General features: G+C 44.5%; 1 protein-coding gene across 2 annotated transcripts in view; it reads right to left on the bottom strand.

The window, feature by feature from the left end:
- CSMD1 (CUB and Sushi multiple domains 1) overlaps window positions 1-17507 on the bottom strand; it is a 1607858-nt gene extending 1590351 nt beyond the window's left edge. For both annotated transcript variants that reach the window (XM_074329288.2, XM_074329289.2), the window contains exon 1: window positions 16388-17507. In XM_074329288.2, coding sequence (XP_074185389.2) covers window positions 16388-16472 — 85 coding nt within the window. In that variant the 5' untranslated portion in view covers window positions 16473-17507. The remainder of the gene's footprint in view (window positions 1-16387) is intronic.
- Between the last annotated feature and the right edge of the window lie 881 nt (window positions 17508-18388).

The following is an 18388-nucleotide window of genomic DNA, read 5'->3' as shown; positions in this document are numbered from 1 at the left end:
GAAAAAAAGAAAAAACAAGGAGCAATTACGGCTTATGGAGCCCAGCGTGATCTAAGATGAGCTGACCTGGAAGGTTAATAATATTGTTTCCTATATTGCTCAGATTGGCCGTCACTGAAAAATACAATTTTATTATACTTACTATGTGCAAATTTGCTGGAAAAAGGGACCTTTGTAAAATGCACATTTATGCCTTTCTGGTTTGGAATGAAGCTTCTGTTTAGTTGAAGGTAATAATTCTTAAATATAAAGGTCAATAATCACTTTATAATTATTATGGGGCTATCACAAATCACTTTTTTCTCTAATATTTATTTATAAATATATGCCTCAAATGTGGCAGCTATCTTTTGCCTTATTTTTTTAAATGTCTTCAAAGATTTAATTCATCTATTTACATACTATACTAAATTAGTGAAAGTATCTTTACTGAAAAAAGACTTTGTTCCTAAATATAATTTTAATAACAAAATATGGTAAATGTCTTCATAATGTTCCACTAGCATTATACAATGTTTTGGTTTCAGTTCTTTGCATGCATAAAGTTCAATACATACCAAACTCTTCATACTGATTTTTTTTTACATTGTCAAAAAGAATCCAAAAATTTTAAAATAGCTTAAAATCAAGTGTATTATGTATTGAAACTAATCTACAAACACCCCTCCATCCTAAACACTGAGATGGTACTTTTCTTTAGCATTCTTAGCTGTTTGAATAAACCCCACCCCCACGCCCAGCAGGGACTTGTTAGAAATCTGTTATTTTAGAAATACATTTAATGTGATCAGTATATTAGACATCTATTCCTTCCACGGGCCTCTTTAGTAAATATTCATTTAAGTAAGTGCCACTTTAGCACAACTGTGCTTGAAGATATGCTGAGATACATTGTGAGTCAGCCATAAACAAAGACAAGACACTAGAGCATCAAGTGTTTTCTGAAGTGCTGGGATGAGGGCATCTGTTGTCTTTTTCTCCTAATAATGCAATTTGTCAGATGTCTCCCATATGCACTTGAACTGACCATGGTCAGTGCTGCTGGAGGCCCCATTTGTATACAACTGTTACTACCAAGAATCCCACTGGTGTTACTTTCTAGATGGACTATGCATTCATCAATCACTGCACCTGAAAATTTTCATATAACGTTGATCCTTAGTTTTGTACTTTCACTTGTTATCTATTTTCTATCTACATTATTTTTTTTAAAAAGATACTTAATAGATTACATAGTTCCTTCAAGAATAACCAAGTAGAGTACAATCTATTCATCAAAGATAAAATTAGGACTTAGAATTGCACTCTCTGAAAGGAGGAAGAAGGCTTTGCCATTCCCACCTCTAATAGAAACACCACTTATCACAGACTCAGCTCTTTCGACCATGTTTCCCTGAAAATAAGACCTAGCTAGACCATCAGCTATAATGCATCTTTTGCAGTAAAAATTAATACAAGAGCCAGTCTTATATTATATTAAGACCGGGTCTCATATTAATTTTTTCTCCAAAAGATACAGTAGAGCTGATGGTCTGGCTAGGTCTTATTTTCTGGGAAACATGGTATGGCACAGGCACAGTGATTTCAAGCACGAGGAAACACTTGTGTGTGATGGTGTGTGATGGTGTGTGTGTGTATTCAGGGTCCCCAACACACCAGGGAAGAATGTGTCCTCTTTTCTGGGCTCTAAAAGTGGTATTAGAAACTTAAATTCCCCAAGGTCTGAAGAAGAGCGTCTACACAGCCCCTCACTCGAGACCACGTCTGGGTTCATCTCACGGACATCACTCTCTTGCTATTGCCGTGTGTGACAGGCTGACCCCGGCTCTCAGGTCACACTTGCCGAGGAAATGCTGAGTGAGCATCTCCTGAGGAGACCCCATTTGAAAACGAAGTCACAGAACCACATATTTGAGGGCTGCCAAGTTGGCATTTGCTGGGGAAGATTACACTGGGTGGGGAAGCAATGGCGGTGAAGCAGGGTCCTAACTGAACACAGAGGGCTGGCCTGCTAGCAGGGGTTAGGCACAGAGTAAGGACGGCAGCATCTGCCACGTCCTTAACGGGCTGATCCTTTCCCACGTTCACTGAGTCTCCGACACACACACGACCTCACAAGTCCTCCTTTTCTGTGGAAGTTGCAGCACCGCTGTCTACAGGGCTCCCTGGCTGGCATGTGTTTGGCCATGCCCTATGTGACAGAGACAAACACTCGCAATGATGGCAAACTGCACGTACCTGACTCTAAAGAGTTGCATTTTGCAAATGGCACTTAGTTCTAGGTGGTCTATTCTGAAAATCTCAATCATGCGACCCTGGAAAGAACATCTAGTTCTAAAGTCACATTTGGGATTTTATTTATTTATTTGTTTGTTCGTTCGTTCGTTCATTCATTCATTTATTTGATGCTATAATTTGGCATTGCACACATATGGACCACATCTTTTAACATCTCAACACAGATATTCAGACTTCCAGCACACAGATGAGATCCAGGCAGCTTTTCCATTCAATGGTGAACCACACTTGAGCCAGGAGAAACGAAAGTCTACGCCAGAAGGAATGGGCCAGAGCATTTGACTGTCTTAGCACTATTGACGACCCCACGTTTAGTGGGAAATAATAATACTAATAAGTCAGTGAAAAGGTCCTAATGACGATAAAGATTCAAATCCCTCCTGAGTCTAATTCCACTGATTGCTCTTCACTTTCAGAGAGATAACGGCCTCACTACATCACTGGGGAAGACCTAGTCCAACTGCTCTTTCCACAAAGCTCAATCTGCAAGTCAGCCCAGGTCCCACGTTCTTTGAAAAAAATATCCTCAGATACTTTTCTTGGGCAAAACTAAGCAGTTGGGAAAGACACGAACTCTTTTGAAACACTAAAGCACCACATGCCCTTTAGAACACTCACAACCAACACACCAAGATGTGAAGACAAATGTACTCCTCCGAGCAATCTTGCCATGAAAAGTTTTCTATGATTTTGTTTCCTTGTTCCGCTCATGGTCAATTCACATGCCCAAGACTTCTTGTTCATAAACGACTTTAAAACACATCTTCTCTAATGGACTCTACTGAGCCTTTAATTTCATTCAAGCTGAATGTGATACACAAGGTCAGATTATGACTTTGCAGCTATTATCCCTTGACCTTACTGAGACACCTGTATTTTTCTTTTTTTTTTTTACTTTTGAACAAAGTAAGGAATATGAATGCATTCTGCCCATCCTAAAGAACTCTAGAAATTAGTATCAGGGTTATTCCTATAAATATAAGACACTTATATCCCAATATAATTATTAATTTCCACTTAGAAATAATTTCTCTTCAGAAAAATAAGCTTTCACCAATATTACTTCTGTGGTCATGTCTAGAATTGATTGTCTAATTTTTGAGTTGTTATAATCAAATAGTTGCTAATGTATGTTAAGATTAGTAATTGTAATTAAGATTAGTAACTGTCAAGCACAGTTCTGAGCTTTTCACAGGTGTTTATTCATCTAATCCTTATACTAGAGAGTCTAATATTATAATAGTATGAACATTATCATAGTCATCTACTATGATAAGTATAAGATTGAGTTAACATCCCCTATGCGAAGAGGTGACCGTGTGTCGGAGAGTTGTATATTTTTCGAGGCACATACTCGACAGGAGCTGACTCCTGACCATCTAACTTCACAGAGGATACTGTCAGACAGAGAACACAGCATTTCTGTGTAGCTGTCCTCGCCAAAATGGAAACCCTGAGAACATGGAGACACAAATCATTTCTATCACATGACGGCGATTGCCAATCTACATAATACACTCCTTTTCACACCTGTAAAGTTGTTGCATCATTCAAGTTATTTGAATGATTACAGAATTTAAGCATGCAAATGTCTCATTGTACCAATTTGAGCAATCCCAGCAAGTAAAATATTTTAGTGTTGAGTTCTTTCAAAGTAAGTATTCTACAGTGACAAACATGTCATTCAAAGTACATTGATATGAAATATGTTAACTAGTTAATACCAGGAAGGGCAGCACTGCTTTTCAATGACCTCAAAGAAAGTACTGTAGTTAACCATTTAACAGAGAAGCAAAACCTGTCAACCCTTCCCCTTCTACTCAGGGTCCTGCAGGGTCCCTAGTGGTCCTCACCATCTCAGGAGTGCAAAGGTTCAATAGTGTACTTCCCAGGCTGCCAGGATGCTATCAGGTTTTAAATTTCAGCCCAGAATGTTCCCAGCCATCTGTCTCCCAAGAGCATTCCATCAGGATGCAGCTGTACTTACACCAGAGAGAGAGAAAGAGGACAGTAGAGGGGCAGACGGACTTCCAGGCTGTGCCTGTGTGTGTGGAGATGGAATGTTGGGTCATCAAGAGGCACCTGGGCTCCCACAGGAAGAGTGGGCACTGGGGCTGAGTTCTGCCTTCAATTTTCCAGTGCATTCGTAAAAGGAGAGGGCTGGACTTATACACGCAAAGGTTGCTTTACGTTCAAAATCTTAAAATCCGTGTACAGTCTGCTCATCAGTGTAGTCTGCAATGAGCTGCTCGTCCTTTGGTTTGGATCAGGCAATGCCTTTTTAGAATTATTATTTTATTTAGAGAAGTAGGACACAGTTATTCAAAAAATCAAACATTTAAATATCAGTGCTGCAATGTGTGTATCTTTTCAGATATTTTTACATGTGCATAGAAGTAACCTGACATCCCCAAACACACAATAAAAATGGAAACAAACTATATACATGCTACTTTGAATTTTCAACAGCCCTTCGCCATGGAAACACTTTCATAGGAGCAATAGAGTATGTTCTGTTACAATTTGTTTAGCTATGTTAGGATGATGGACATTTCAGTTCTGTCCAATTTTTCACTATCAGGGAGAGACAGCTGAAATGAATACGTATATATTGCTTCAGGATATATTACATCTCCAGGTTAAAATATCTGGTAACACAGAACATTGGTTGATATAGACAAATCATCTGCCACCCCACACTGCTCTATACACAATACTGCACAGAAGTGACCTCCCTGAGCACTTACTCACATGCGATGCATCAACTATAGCTTCGGAAATGAATTGGAGAAAACATAACATTGTTTAACTTACATTATTGTGATCAATAATAAGTTTGGAGATCTTTTCCTACATCTATTATATCTGTTTCTTCTTTCTGTAAAATACCTATTTATACCTGTCGCTCATTTTCAGTCAGGCCTTTTGCTTACTGACTGACTGCACAATACTCTTGCTATAGTAACCTATTTCTAGGACAGTGCTGTGGACAGACCCTGGAGGTGGCCCCACAGCCCCCACCTCCTGATGATTATGCCCGTGTATAATTGTTGTCCCCTTGGAGTGGGCAGGACCTGAGTCTTGCTTCTAAGCAACAGAATATAGTAAAAGTGATGGGAACACATGACTGTGTGTCCATGATTTTGTGATTACAAACAACACTGTAGCGTCCAACTTGCCCAAGTGTCTCTCTCGCCCTCTCTCTTTCTCTTTCTCTCTCTCTCTCTCTCTCTCTCTCTCTCTCTCTCTCTCTCTCTCTCTCTCTCTCTCTCCCTGGCTCTGAGTCATGTTGGGAAGCCCCACAGAACATGGAAACATGAATGGACTCTGGGAGCTGAGGATGAGTTCTGGCCAGTGACCAGCAATACACTGAAGCACCCCAGTCCCACAACCACAAGGAATGAACTTCCTGCCTGCTCACCCCCCCGCCCCGAGTCATCGCAGGAGTGGGTCCCTCCCCAGGAGCTGCACAGGACACTCGTGTTCCACCAGCACCTGGCCTGCATCCTGGGAGACCACCAGCAGAGGACTAGTGTGACCGCTCGGCCGTGCACAGACCCCAGACCCACAGAAAAGAGGATATCCTACGTGTATGCTGCTGTTTTAAGCTGCTAAGTGTGTGGTAATAATATCACGCAGCAGCGATCTATAGCTAACAGACACTGTGTTAAGGTGGAAGACGTCCCTCCACTCTCTCTTTCATAATGCTGTTTCCTAGCACTTTAGTGGTGGTGTCTGATCCTACACACACACACAGAGGATAAACGCAGGGAACAGAGGACAACATACCATGATCTGCCAAAAGTGCCTTCGGCTTTCTGTCCCTATCCAGGCTTAATTTGGGACAAAGAATTAGTAGTCATTAAAAGGCATTACAAAGTGACTCAAGTATCTTATTCTGATTTTAATGCTGCAAGAAATGATGCCAGATCTCTAACTTATGTAGTTTTATTTTTCATCCTTCTCACAGGTTCCTTTCTTAAATATAAAAAGAGAACCCACTACACACTAGAAATGATAGTCACTTCACCTTGTCATATAACACTTTATATTATTTTTATACCAACTCTTTTTAAAAGGCCTCATATTGTCCATCCATCATAAAAATTGAAAGAAAAACACATTTCCTAGGACATATAAATCATTCCTCAAAGTTCGGCAAGGCTCTAGTTCTTATACTTTCAGGTCAGAAGATCCCTCATCTTTTAAATACTCTGACAGTGTCCCTTCTATTTTTCTCCTTGCCACTAAAGAAAACTGGAAAGGTAATTTTGTAATTGCAGTTGTAAAAGAAAGAGACTGATTAGTTCTTCTTTGTTCCATAATCCTCTTATGTAATCTTTTTAAATTAAAAGCTGAGAGAGGAAACAGTCATGAAGATCACAACAACAATTGTAGGTTGACATATCTGCTGAACAAGCTCTAATATCATTAACTTATTTCACTAGGAAAAAAAATGCAAACACCCCAGATAACTTACTTTATATACACAGAGAAACAATTATGAAAAAGAAACAAAAATGGATCAAGTAAGCATGGCAAAAGAATAACTTGGATACAAGTTAAACAAATCTAATTGTTTTGACAAGTTCCAGTTGTAGGTATGTGAAAAAATCAATCATGAACAGTGACGTGAAGATGTAACTACTGACGTCTTCTAGAGGTCATCTCTCTTCTAGGAGTCTTTTCACAAAATGTTTACAACACATTAATTTGTCTCACTTAAACAAAGGGACAGAACCAAATGTATGAGACGATTTGTTTATTCACGGAAGAAGCAGTGACTATATAAGGATGCACTATGAGAATTTGACAGTTGCAAGGGTCAAATTCAATTCTCCAGAACTTTAAGATCTCTGGAGTAAAAGTAATGTAAACAGACACACAAAACCAGCAAGAAAACAGCATTATTGTTTTTAAAGATCCTAAACTCTGGATTCCAATCCTCGTGACCCATGATTGTGAAACGTAGTACGTGACAAAAAAAGTTAGATGGAGGAGAGACTGGGTGACCCCTAAAGAGAGGTGAGTAGGCATGGACTCAGAGGTGGGCGGACTCGGGGTACACGGAGACGGAGACTTAGGGGGTGCATTCTCCTGGTTTGAGGGAAGTGACGTCACCGCAGGAAGAGTGGGACAGAGCTGGAGAACTGAAGCCAGATTCCGAAGCGCTTTCAAAGTCAGTTTGGGGGAAGCAACTGTGCTCCGTACAAGTACACACAGCACCTGAGACACCAGTGAGCAGTGCCGGTCACGCAGAAAACCAGAGAGGGCCGTGTGGGGATTCTTTGTGTGTTTCTTCCCCCCACACACACACACACACACACAATAGTCTGTGAGTATTACATTCTGGAGATCATTACGAGAACAAATGAAAGCAGCAGTAACAGTCATGGAACTTGGAAAACAGAGTTTAATGGCAAAAAATATTCTTGGTTCCAAGAAATACATCCCCATTCCTAACAAAGGCTTGGTACACTGCTCTATGAGAGGAGGACGGAGACGTAAAATGAGGTGCTATTTGTATATTGCTTGCAATAGACCAGGCCGGCAATTGACATAGTGTTTACAGGGTGATCCTCAGGTTTGACATTCCACCAGCCCTCACTATGCTAAGGACAAAAACAAGGCTTCTGGCTGGCTGTCCTGTCACTGGCCAGCTCTCACTCAACAGCCTCCTTCCCTCCACTCCTGTCCCTGTCCTCTCTCTCCCTTTCTCTGAGCCTGTCAGGTTCCCACCTCGTACAGCAACCCCTTTCCCTTATGTGCCAGACATTTTATGTCTGTTACAACCCAGTATTTGGATAAATACTGATTAAGTCAAGTGAGTTTGTTGCTTTGTTTTATTCTTTGAAGAATGAAGTCTCCATGAGGGCAATCCCAAACTCAGCTTCTTCTTTACTAAAGTAGGTAGATTAAGTATCAGGTTGGTGCAAAAATAATTGTGGTTTTTGCAATTACTTTTTCCCTTTTAAACTGCAATAACTTTTGCAGCAACCTGAAAGTAAGGGATGATGAATTCCACTTTTACGGAATTGAGTGACTCTGGTCAGTACACGCCATGATTCTTTAAGTGGGCAGGACGCTGACTGTCATCCTGTTTAAGAGTCTAGACTTTCCCAAATCTCTTTGTTAGCTCACAGGTCTTCATATTTAAGGACAAAAAGAGAGTAAAACATGTGTATCCTCCCCAAATGATAGTAGTTCCACTTAGATACATAAATATATCAACAAATAAAAATCATTCTGCCTAACAGTAACAAGATGAATTTTTTCTCATTTGACTTTTTCTTGATATTGTCTACAGTTTTTAAAAGATTAGGATTTATATTTTGAAAAATTCACATTGTTTTCATGTACAACGGAGCATGCATACTGCACTGGTAACCTGCAACCTCAAGTATACAGCCAACTACACAAACAAAAGAAAGTCCTAATGGCTAGACTTGTTTTAAGTTGTTAACAATAATTATATTTTGTAAAGAAAGGAGAAAAAGAATAAGATACAATAAGAAATTCAAGATTGATGCTGAAGAAATTTGCATTTCTAACACATAAAGGGAAGTATCTACTCAATTCAGTTAATTTCTTGTAAAAATGTGACCCTGCTTATGTTGCCGGGGTCCCTCTTCTTTTCTGGATGAAGTGCCAATCATACCCTGCAAGCCTTAACTATCCACAGCTGTATGATACATCGAAGTATACACTCCCCTAACCATAAGAAAGATAGTTTGAAACACGGCGACAAAAATTGTTGATGGTCTTTGAACACACACTTAGCATCCATTCTTCGAAAGAATAGTATCTTGAAGTTCACACAACCCAAATTTTCATACGAAGGAGCTGTGTTGAACATTCTGTAACCCTGGTGATTACCATTTGCATGTAAGTTAAACTGTGTAGTGTTGATTATCAATTTACTGATAGAAAAGGGAAGTGAAAATTCACTCAGAAACTCATCCGGTAAGGTGTTAGAAAGCACGGTCATGTTTAGGACATGGAACTTTGTAAGAACATCAACGAGGAGAGTCTACCATATGTTTTATATAAATATCAATGTCATGTAGAAAATTACTCACTTGTAAAAGATCAATTAAGATACTTTCTACTGAAAACAAGAGGAGAAATAAATAAGTTTCTCTGAATAAAGGCAGAGGAATTCACGAGACATCTGGAAGATGATTGCTTAGAATTCACAATTAATTTTAAACGCTTTTAATTCATTAGAGATCTCTCCCCAAATAACTTTAATTTTAATCTAACATTTAGCTCTTTCTTACATAACACTAATCATATCAGAGTATACTAAACAGTAAAAGACAAAAAATAAAATAATTCATTCGTACAGTATTTTTTATATGAAAGAGTATAGTTATCCCTTCAAATTGTCCCAAGATATAAACATTATGGACAGGGCTCTTGAGTCTCAGCTTGGTTGTAATACCTTTCTTTTTATTTATTTGTACAAGATTAAACAGCATAGAATGATGAGCACTGATAATGGAGGCACTAATAATAAAGACGAAATCTTCTGAAGTAATTGCATAATTTCATAATATAGCACATTCATCATGAAACCAGCATGGGCCAATTAGCCTGTGTAGGCTCAGTAAATAGGTTATTAGATTTTCATACTGTTTATTGAAAGGGAGGTAGAGATAGGAAGATGGGAGGATGGATGGATGGATGGATGGATGGATGGATGGATGGATGGATATAAATACAGATTTCTGACACCATCCCAAACCTCCTTATTAAGAATCACTTGGGGAACAAGACCTCGAGTGATTCTTATACACACAAACTTTGCAAAAGAGTATTAAAAAATTCTGCGTCATGCCATATGCCAACATCTATGATGACAAAGATGACATGTTTAGTACAAAAGCAAAGTGTTGCCACAATACATTGGGGAAAATCTCCAAGTCCTCAAAAGCTGCTCCAATTCTGTTGGGACTCATGGGACTTACAATTATCTGGATAATTCAGACAGAAATTTGGATTTACATTTTATATCTATGCATCATATTAGTTTTCCTTGAAATTTGTTGAGGTTAAGGGTCGCCAAAATACATAAAACCAAAAAAAAAAAAAAAAAAAAAAAAAAAATCAGTGAAAGTCACTTAGAATTGGGTCAATATTTTATATAATTTAAATTCCAGGTTGCAATAATATTCTAAAAGTAACTCATGGGTGCCAAAACTAGTAAATGGCACCAACAACTTGACTCCCTCATGTCTATATTTCTCTTGATCTCATGTCAGTAACAAGAATAATTTTTAAATCACAAAGCACGATTCATGACTTATGACTTTATAAACAATGGGGGCAAAATCACACGGAGATTATTAGCATTAAGCAAAGTATCTCTTTTACTCCACAAATATTTGGAGAGAATGGCAATTCTGAAATATCCTTTTCTCTTTCACAGCCTCCCCCAGCTAAAACTGGTACACGACAAAGCAAGATTTCAACCAATAAATCACAAACTGTGTTAGGGAAGTAAAAGATGGAGGAATTGTTACCAGGCACCCAGGCCTCCATATTGCCTCATTCACCAAAGAAGTTGTCGTACTTAGAGCTAAAGGTTACCATTCTGAGTCTCCGTCACACTGACTCTAAACCAAGTTAATTTGTTGAAATTTGATTCCTCAGTAGAATGTTCACAACTTATTCAGAAGTAGGTTTTGTTCCACGAGATGGTGTGCTGAGTGGATGATGAAATCTCTCATCCAGCTAGAACAAAGATGTCTGAGGATAAAGAAAGATCATGCAATGTCCCTAAAGCACTGCTGGCATTTTCCTCTCCCAGAAATTAGAAGATGATATAAATGGTTTAAAGAAATTGCAGCTAAACGCAAAAAGGGGGGGGGGGGGGACGTGTTTTATACTCTGCATCCAAACAGGTTTATTTCTCAGGGAAAAAATAACAAAATAAAAACCTATAACAAGTCACGCGTTATTTTAATAAAGAAAGCTCCTACCCTCAGTCCGTTTTCACCAATTCGATGAAACAATATCTTCTATTCGTTTTTATACAATGGGGATTTAAATCCGGTTCCTTTTCCACCTCAGTACTAGGGCAGAAACCCCACCTTCTGTACAGACATGTCAATTAGCCAAAGGTGAGGTAAGCCATGTCAGAGACCTTGTGGAAGGGACTTATTTCCTCGCACGTAGAGAGACACTTAGAAATGATCATTTGCTTTTCACGCTGATAAGCTCTTCTGACCTGGACACCCGGTGAGCCAAGCACAGTGGCTCTGCACCTGAAGGTGAGGTTAAAGGGCTGATTTCCTTTGGGACTAACCACTTTCAGCCCAGCCAAAAAGTCTGTGTCTTTGCCTCAGGTGGCACATCCAAGCCAATTCTCCTGTTTCAAACAACATCCATCTCTGGCCCTCTGGTGGTGCCACCACAGAGAGGAACTGGTTCAGTTCTTTCAGTGACCACTGCTGGTGCAGCAATCAAACTTCCTACTTTACTAGCATATGGACCAACAGGCTTTTAAAAATCCCCGAGCAACCCAAAGGCATGAATATAGCAGGCCACAGAATGTCTGTGTCTTCACTCAGATGTCTTCCTCTGATTAACTAAACAAATAAACTTAACAGATGTCACAGCGTTGTCATCTACTCTGTGCAAGGAGCACCCATGCAAGTACTTAATTCTAGAAGGACAGCAACCTCACCAGAAGAAGCACAATAGGCCAAAGGGAAAGTGAAGGTTCAGTGGCATGGAGGCCAGGTGCAATGGCCGGTTTCCACCATGAGCTCAGCAGAAAACCTACCGGACACATCCTTAGAATTCAATAGCTGACAGGGTACTTAATATGCCATTTGCATTTGGACAGCTTAGAAATGTCTACACTGGATTTGCTGTGTCGTCTGCAGTGAGCACTCACCAGCCACTGAGCCCGTGTTTATCTGTTTCTTAAAGGAAGCTGAACCATTTTCTTGACATTTTCAAAGCTCTGTTGGTGTTTGAGGCAATAAACCCCCAGACAGAGAAGCAGGGCCCCCAGGAAGAGCTGGTCTGGCCTGTGGGGACGCTTAAGTCCTGTTTCTCTGAGTAGTCTTCTTGCCAAGCGGATATAAACACAGAGATCCCTTTCCTCTCCAGGCCTGTGCTAGTGGAGATGCTGAAGACCTGGGGGACCCTGCTTCCCTTTAGCAGCTGCTATTAACTCCTCTGTGCTTGTGTAAGGAGACCTCCTTGTCCGATGGTTCAAGTTTACAAAATCTGTCACTTTGAAGAAAGTCTCCCTTTTATTACCTTTTTTAAAGACTCAAAATCCCAAACTAAGAACTCCGAAAGCACTCCAGAGGCATGAGAGCTTTCCGGATAAATAGTTGTGAATTGAAAAAGAAAAAAAAAAATCCCCTTGACAGTGCAATAAAAAAATACACATGATTTGCTAAGCAAACCAGGACTGCAGAAACACGAGCTCCCTCAGCATGGCCCACCTTTGTAGCATGTGGTGGATCACAGTTTTTCTGTGGAAGGTACTTATTCACAGGCATCCCTGGCTTTAGGAGAGATTATATGCGGAGCGGCCCAGCCATAAAGGAATCTGAGTGGCTAATGAAAGGTCTCTGAATCCTTGGGGATATGAATTGTTTAAAATCATAATAACCCATCTAGAAGCATGCAAGTTTGGGAAGGCTGCTGGCTCCTGTTCTCTCTCTCTCTCTCTCTCTCTCTCTCTCTCTCTCTCTCTCTCCCCCCCTCCCTCCCTCTGTTCTTCTCTCCCTCTGTTGAGTTACATGGTTTCTGTGGAAATTTGGCAGTACATGGTTACATCTCTTTGCTGGCTGGGTAGGGAATGTTAGAATTATGAATTCTGACAAAAATCTTTCTGTCCCAGGCATCCCTTGCTGAAACATTTGGGGAAATATTTTGTGTAGTCCTTTTTAGGACACTTTCTGCAAATAACTGCATTCTTGTCACTGCACAAAAGCATGAAATGATTGAGAAGCAAAGTTTGTTTGCCAAACAGGCAGTAGATCAGCCCCAGAGGAAGGGTGCAAATCTGAGCGCTTTCATGGAAAGAATTCTCCCATCTATATATGAAAATGCTTAAACCCTCCTTCTTCCTCCTGTGCACCCTGCAGATGCGTTGCTTTTAAGGGGGTATGCAAACTTTAGATTCAACCTTTACAATAACGTTAATAATCAAAACGAAATAAAAATACCCAAAGCGAATTACATGTACCCCAACACTGTACTGAAGATGAAAGCACAATCAACTAAAGCCGATGGCAGGGGAACCGGATTCTACAGACAGCAACAGCGGCTGCCTCCAGCCTCTCAGGGTTCCACAAACAGGTCAGGAAGGATGCCCCAGGCACCGAAACTCTCCACCTGCCTTTGACACAGCGGAGCAGCCACCTGGGCACAGGCAGGGAAGCAGGCATTGCTGTGGCCCGTGCTGTCCCTGAGTGCTGCTCCTGGGGAAAGCCCTAGGGGCCCTGTCCACAGCCCGGCAGGGGCCAGACCTTAGCCCCCAGGGCTTTGCTCCACAAGGGGGAGTGCCAGCCCAGCCCAGTCGCCAGAATGCACAAGGCAAGACTCCTGTGGGGGCATCACCAGCCTCCTGCTCCCAGGCGGACACTTACACTGGCACGTGACCCTGAGAGTGCAAAGGAGACACAGACCCTGTGGGGTGATGAAGGAGCTGCCCACACCCACCTGCAGTCTCCCCCAGGGGACAGCGCAGGGATCACAGCCACCTTCCAGGCGCACACAGGCTCACAAGAACAAACACACACGCACACACACCCTACTCTCACTAGGAGCGCCAAGCAATCCAAAGGTACAATTCTTGGCTTCTACAGCACGGATCTGGGATTCCTAAGGCTCAGGAGGTGCTCTGGTCCCTGCGGCTGCCCCTCCAGGCTCAGGGGGCTCCAGGGACGTTGCACCCCGTGTCCTGTTGGCTCAGGCTCTAAGGGAGCTGCCCCAGCCCAGGACCTGCCCCTCCACTCTCCTGCTCCGGTCCCAGCAGAGCGCTTCGGCCCACCCGCGTGGGGGCGGAATCTGCCAGCCACACACGTGTGCAGATTCTTAAGCAGCCCAGGCAGGGCGGCTGGCATCTGCGCGCAGCACCCCCTGCTAATAGCGGGGGAAGGGCTCTGGAGCGCACGGAACAGTGGGGAACCGAGAGTGAGCTGGGAGGCTGGAGGGGGCCCGGGACCCAGGTGGTCTCTGAATGCAGGGGAAGGGGTGGGAAGTTTGGCAGAGTTGCGTAGCAGGTGTTTCCTCTCTGCACTAGGGCTTTGCTGGGCAAAGCCTGGTCTGGTCCTCAGTCCCCTGCCCGGGGACTCGCCACAGAGGGGCAGACACATCTCAGGGACAGCCCTCTTGCCCTCCACTGTTCTAGCTTCTTGCCTCCCCGCCCCCAGCCAGTGCATTGATACCTGAGGCCGCTGCCCACCTGCCTTGGCCGTGCCTCCAAGGTAGCTCCCGGCAAGGTGCCCAAGGTGTGTGGACCCAGCCAGGAGGGTGAGAGGAGGTCTGGTGAAGGCAGGTTGCTTTCCAGTTCCTAGCGACCAAGGGCTCCGTGATGAAGGTGAACCCTTTGTGCTCCCTGGGATCATGGGGTGCATTCCCAGGGACACCCCCTTGTGAGGGTGAGTGCTTGCATGGAGGGACTAGTTTCTGGCGTCAGCTCTCAACCAGCTCTGGGTGCCCAGGGGAGAAGAGCAAGGGGGGCGGGGGGGGGGGGGGCTAAGCTGCCATTCTCCCCATCTCTCCCCAGGCCAGGCCCATCTGGAGTTCCCTAACTGAACCAGAGATACACCTCCTTCGCCTTGTCAATCACCCTTGAATCTGAAACACTGAAGGAATAGAAAATGGGTGGAAAAGAAGATGGAAGAATCTCGAGAGGAAAGGGCAATTGGATGTGGGGACGGAGCAAATGACCATTCAAAAAACGAAAAGAAAAAAGAAACATTGTGAGATTGGATTCCATCCTTTAAAAAGGAAAACAGGAAAAAAGAATCTATATGGATATAGATATTCCCAGGAGTAAGAAGATAGGGTGCTGATTAATGGGGGGGGGGGGGCAACCAAAACCAAAATGAGGAAATGGTGCAGGTACTTTCCAATGTGAAAATCGATCAATTCTCTCTCTCTCTCTCTCTCTCTCTCTCTCTCTCTCTCTCTCTCTCTCTCTCTCTCTCTCTCTGTTTCTCTCTCTCTCTCTGTTTCTCTCTCTCTCTCTGTCTCTCCGAATCAAGAGGCAGCTTGTTTGCTTTCCCAGAGAATAGACAAGTGCGGGAGCTCCTGCCAGCCCCGAGGCTGCAGCCTGTAGGCTACTTAGGGGAAATCATTCCCCAACTCATTTCAAGGAGAAAACCAAGTTCACAGATCTCGGTGACCCAGGGAAAACGCCTGTCCTGACCAGCTTTAGCAAACGGGAAAAACCTGCGACCACATCGAATACACCTGGGGTGGAATCCCCTCCAGGCCTCCGTGCTTTCTTCACGTACCTCGCCAGCTCCTTCCAACTTGCAAAGAGCCAAGTGCGGGGAGAGGAAGGCGGGGGCGACCTTACCGAGGTATCTCCTCATCGCTCCCTGAGGAGGATGGAGGGTGCGCGCAGGGGCGCGGGGAGCTCGCCAGCAGGCACATTAGCCGGTTGGTACCCGAAACCCCTAGGGAGTCCGAACTTCGCCCGGGCCACTTTCCCAGCTGCTCCGGGTCCAGGAGAAAGTCCCGGGCACCACCCCCAGCCACCCCGAGCCACTGCGTCCGCATCTCCATGGAGGCAAGGCTGCCGCCACCGCGCAGTTTCCGCTCGGTTTGGCTCTGTTCTCCGTAACAACCCACACCACAGAGAAAAGAGACATTTCGTTTCGGAACCAAGTGAGGGGGAAGGAGGCGGGGGTGGGGCGGGGGATGAGGGTCAGCAGGAACGCGATGGAAGCTAGGCTCCCGGGCTTTGCCTTCTCCAAGCGTTGGCGATGGACAGCCACCCGCAGATGCCAGCGACCTGGTACCCTGCCCTCCTCAACACAGACACTCGTGTTCACCAACGGGCCTTGGAGGGTTTGCCCATCTCCCGCGTAGCCACAAGCCTCCTTACCCTTCGCTGCGGTGAGGAGCCCCGCGCAGACAACCAGCGGTACCAGGGGCAGGAGCAGCGACTCGAATTTCCTCCGCGCAGTCATGTCTGCAGATATTCCAGCTGCACACGCCACCGATGGCTCTTCTCAGATAGACCCGTCTCCTCCGAGGCGCGGCGGGGCTATGAACAGAGCCAAATAATCACCAGAGGGCAAGGCGAGCTGGGAAGAAAGCCCGGTCCCCAGACCGGCCGCGCATCCGACGCCTCCTGCAGCTCTGGGCGCCCCGCTCCCTTCCCTCTCATAGCATCGGTCCCGGGTCTGAACCACTGCAGGGCTGAGCTGCTGCGAGCACTGACACGGGGCTGCCGGGCCGCCGGCCGAGCCGGGCAGGGAGGCTCCAAGGCAGCGAGGCTGCGGGAGGGGGCGAAGCGGGGAGAGGAGCGCGCGCAGCCAGGAGAGACCTGAGCCTGGAGTGGAGGCAGCTGGAGAGAGAGCCAGCGAGTGGGAGCCGCGGGAGGGAGGGGGGGCGTGGGGGGAGGAGAGCCAGTCTAGAGAGGAAAGGCGGGGAGCTCAGAAGACAGGCTGCTAGCGCACAAGGAGCCTCTGCCGTGGCGGCTGGACTCAACCATCCCTTCCCACGGAGAGGGGAAGGAGGCTGGGCACGGCGCACCCAGATCGGCCAGCCTCGGCCCACCGGCTCCCTGCGCCGCGCTGCGCTCCATTCGGCCACCCCAAGGCAGCGAGCAGGCTGGAGAAAGGAGACTTGTTGGGCGCTGGGGTGGGGACACCCACGCCACACCCCGGGAGGGGCCACGGCACCGGGCAACTCCGGCAAACTAGAGGGATCTGGCAGGGGCTGCTCTCCATCGCCTGATCTCTGTTTAGTGGACTAGAGAGAAACCCCCTGCCAAACTTAGAACAAGAAATGCAGTGGAAGCCCACACAAGCTCCACTGCGAGGGAGAAAAATACCGTTATTATTATTAATTATTAGACACCATCTCCGGCAAGATGACTCTCTGCAAGCAGTTACAATGATTTTCCTACTTCCTGACTTGGGCTGTGTTGGGGTTATCCAAGCACAAACAGGTTCAGATTGAATTCAGAACTAGAAAGAGTGTCTAGAATTGATAGTGTGGTCTGGCTTTGAGACATGGCACGTTGGTACACCCGTCAGCTGAGACTCTACATAAAATTCAACGGGTTAGGAAGGGACTTGAAGAGAAAAGAGACAGCGCTTCTTTCTGAATCTGCAGAGGATGAAGCAAGCACATACAGAACTCTACGGCCACAGCAGTGGATAGAATGAACCAGATTCCCCCCCAGCTCCCCAAATACAGGAGGTATTCAAGCTCTCTCTGGGGACCAGGGAAGGCAAGGCATTTTAGCTGCAAGGTAGTAAATTCCTAGAAAAGCAGAAACCATAAGTGAGTGCTGTTTTTTCACAAAGGGAATGTAAAGGATTCCCCATTCTTGACCAAACAGGTTTAGGTGACTCCATGAGAGGACTGGAGAGAGCAGAAATGATAAGCCCATAATTAAGTAAGAAAGGCTTATACTCTAAGTTCAGAAACATTGTAACGGAAACACTGGGTCGACCACATCATCCGATGATTTTGATGGAATAGAGACCCCAAGGTGGGCAGTGGTCGTGGTGGTTCATCTTACCTGTATTTTGTCTCAATGTGAAGATTAAATAGGCTGACAATGTCATAGTTTTATTTCCTCCTATTTTGCTCTGATTCCCTTTGTCCCAGTGGTCTCTAGGCTATACGAGAATATGACGATGAATCCAGAAAATGAAGGGTGACAGTCTTGAAATGTAAGCACCAAACATGGTTTCCTTAGTCTCCTTACAGCCTAGCAGGACCAATTGGAAGCACCACCAGACTCTTATCTCTCTCTGGAGATAGGAGCTTCTAACGACTAGGAGCCCAATTTGCTTCTCTGAACACTGCAGTCACAGATAAGCCCTGGATTGTCCACATGCAGAGTCCGACTTTGCCTGTTATCTCTGGA

This window comes from Rhinolophus sinicus, chromosome 16, assembly GCF_057876585.1.
Source record: "Rhinolophus sinicus isolate RSI-liver-muscle chromosome 16, RSI-T2T, whole genome shotgun sequence".
Lineage (NCBI taxonomy): Eukaryota > Metazoa > Chordata > Mammalia > Chiroptera > Rhinolophidae > Rhinolophus > Rhinolophus sinicus.
The sequence above is the reverse complement of the archived record's forward strand: the minus strand, read 5'-3'. Positions and strand labels throughout refer to the sequence as shown.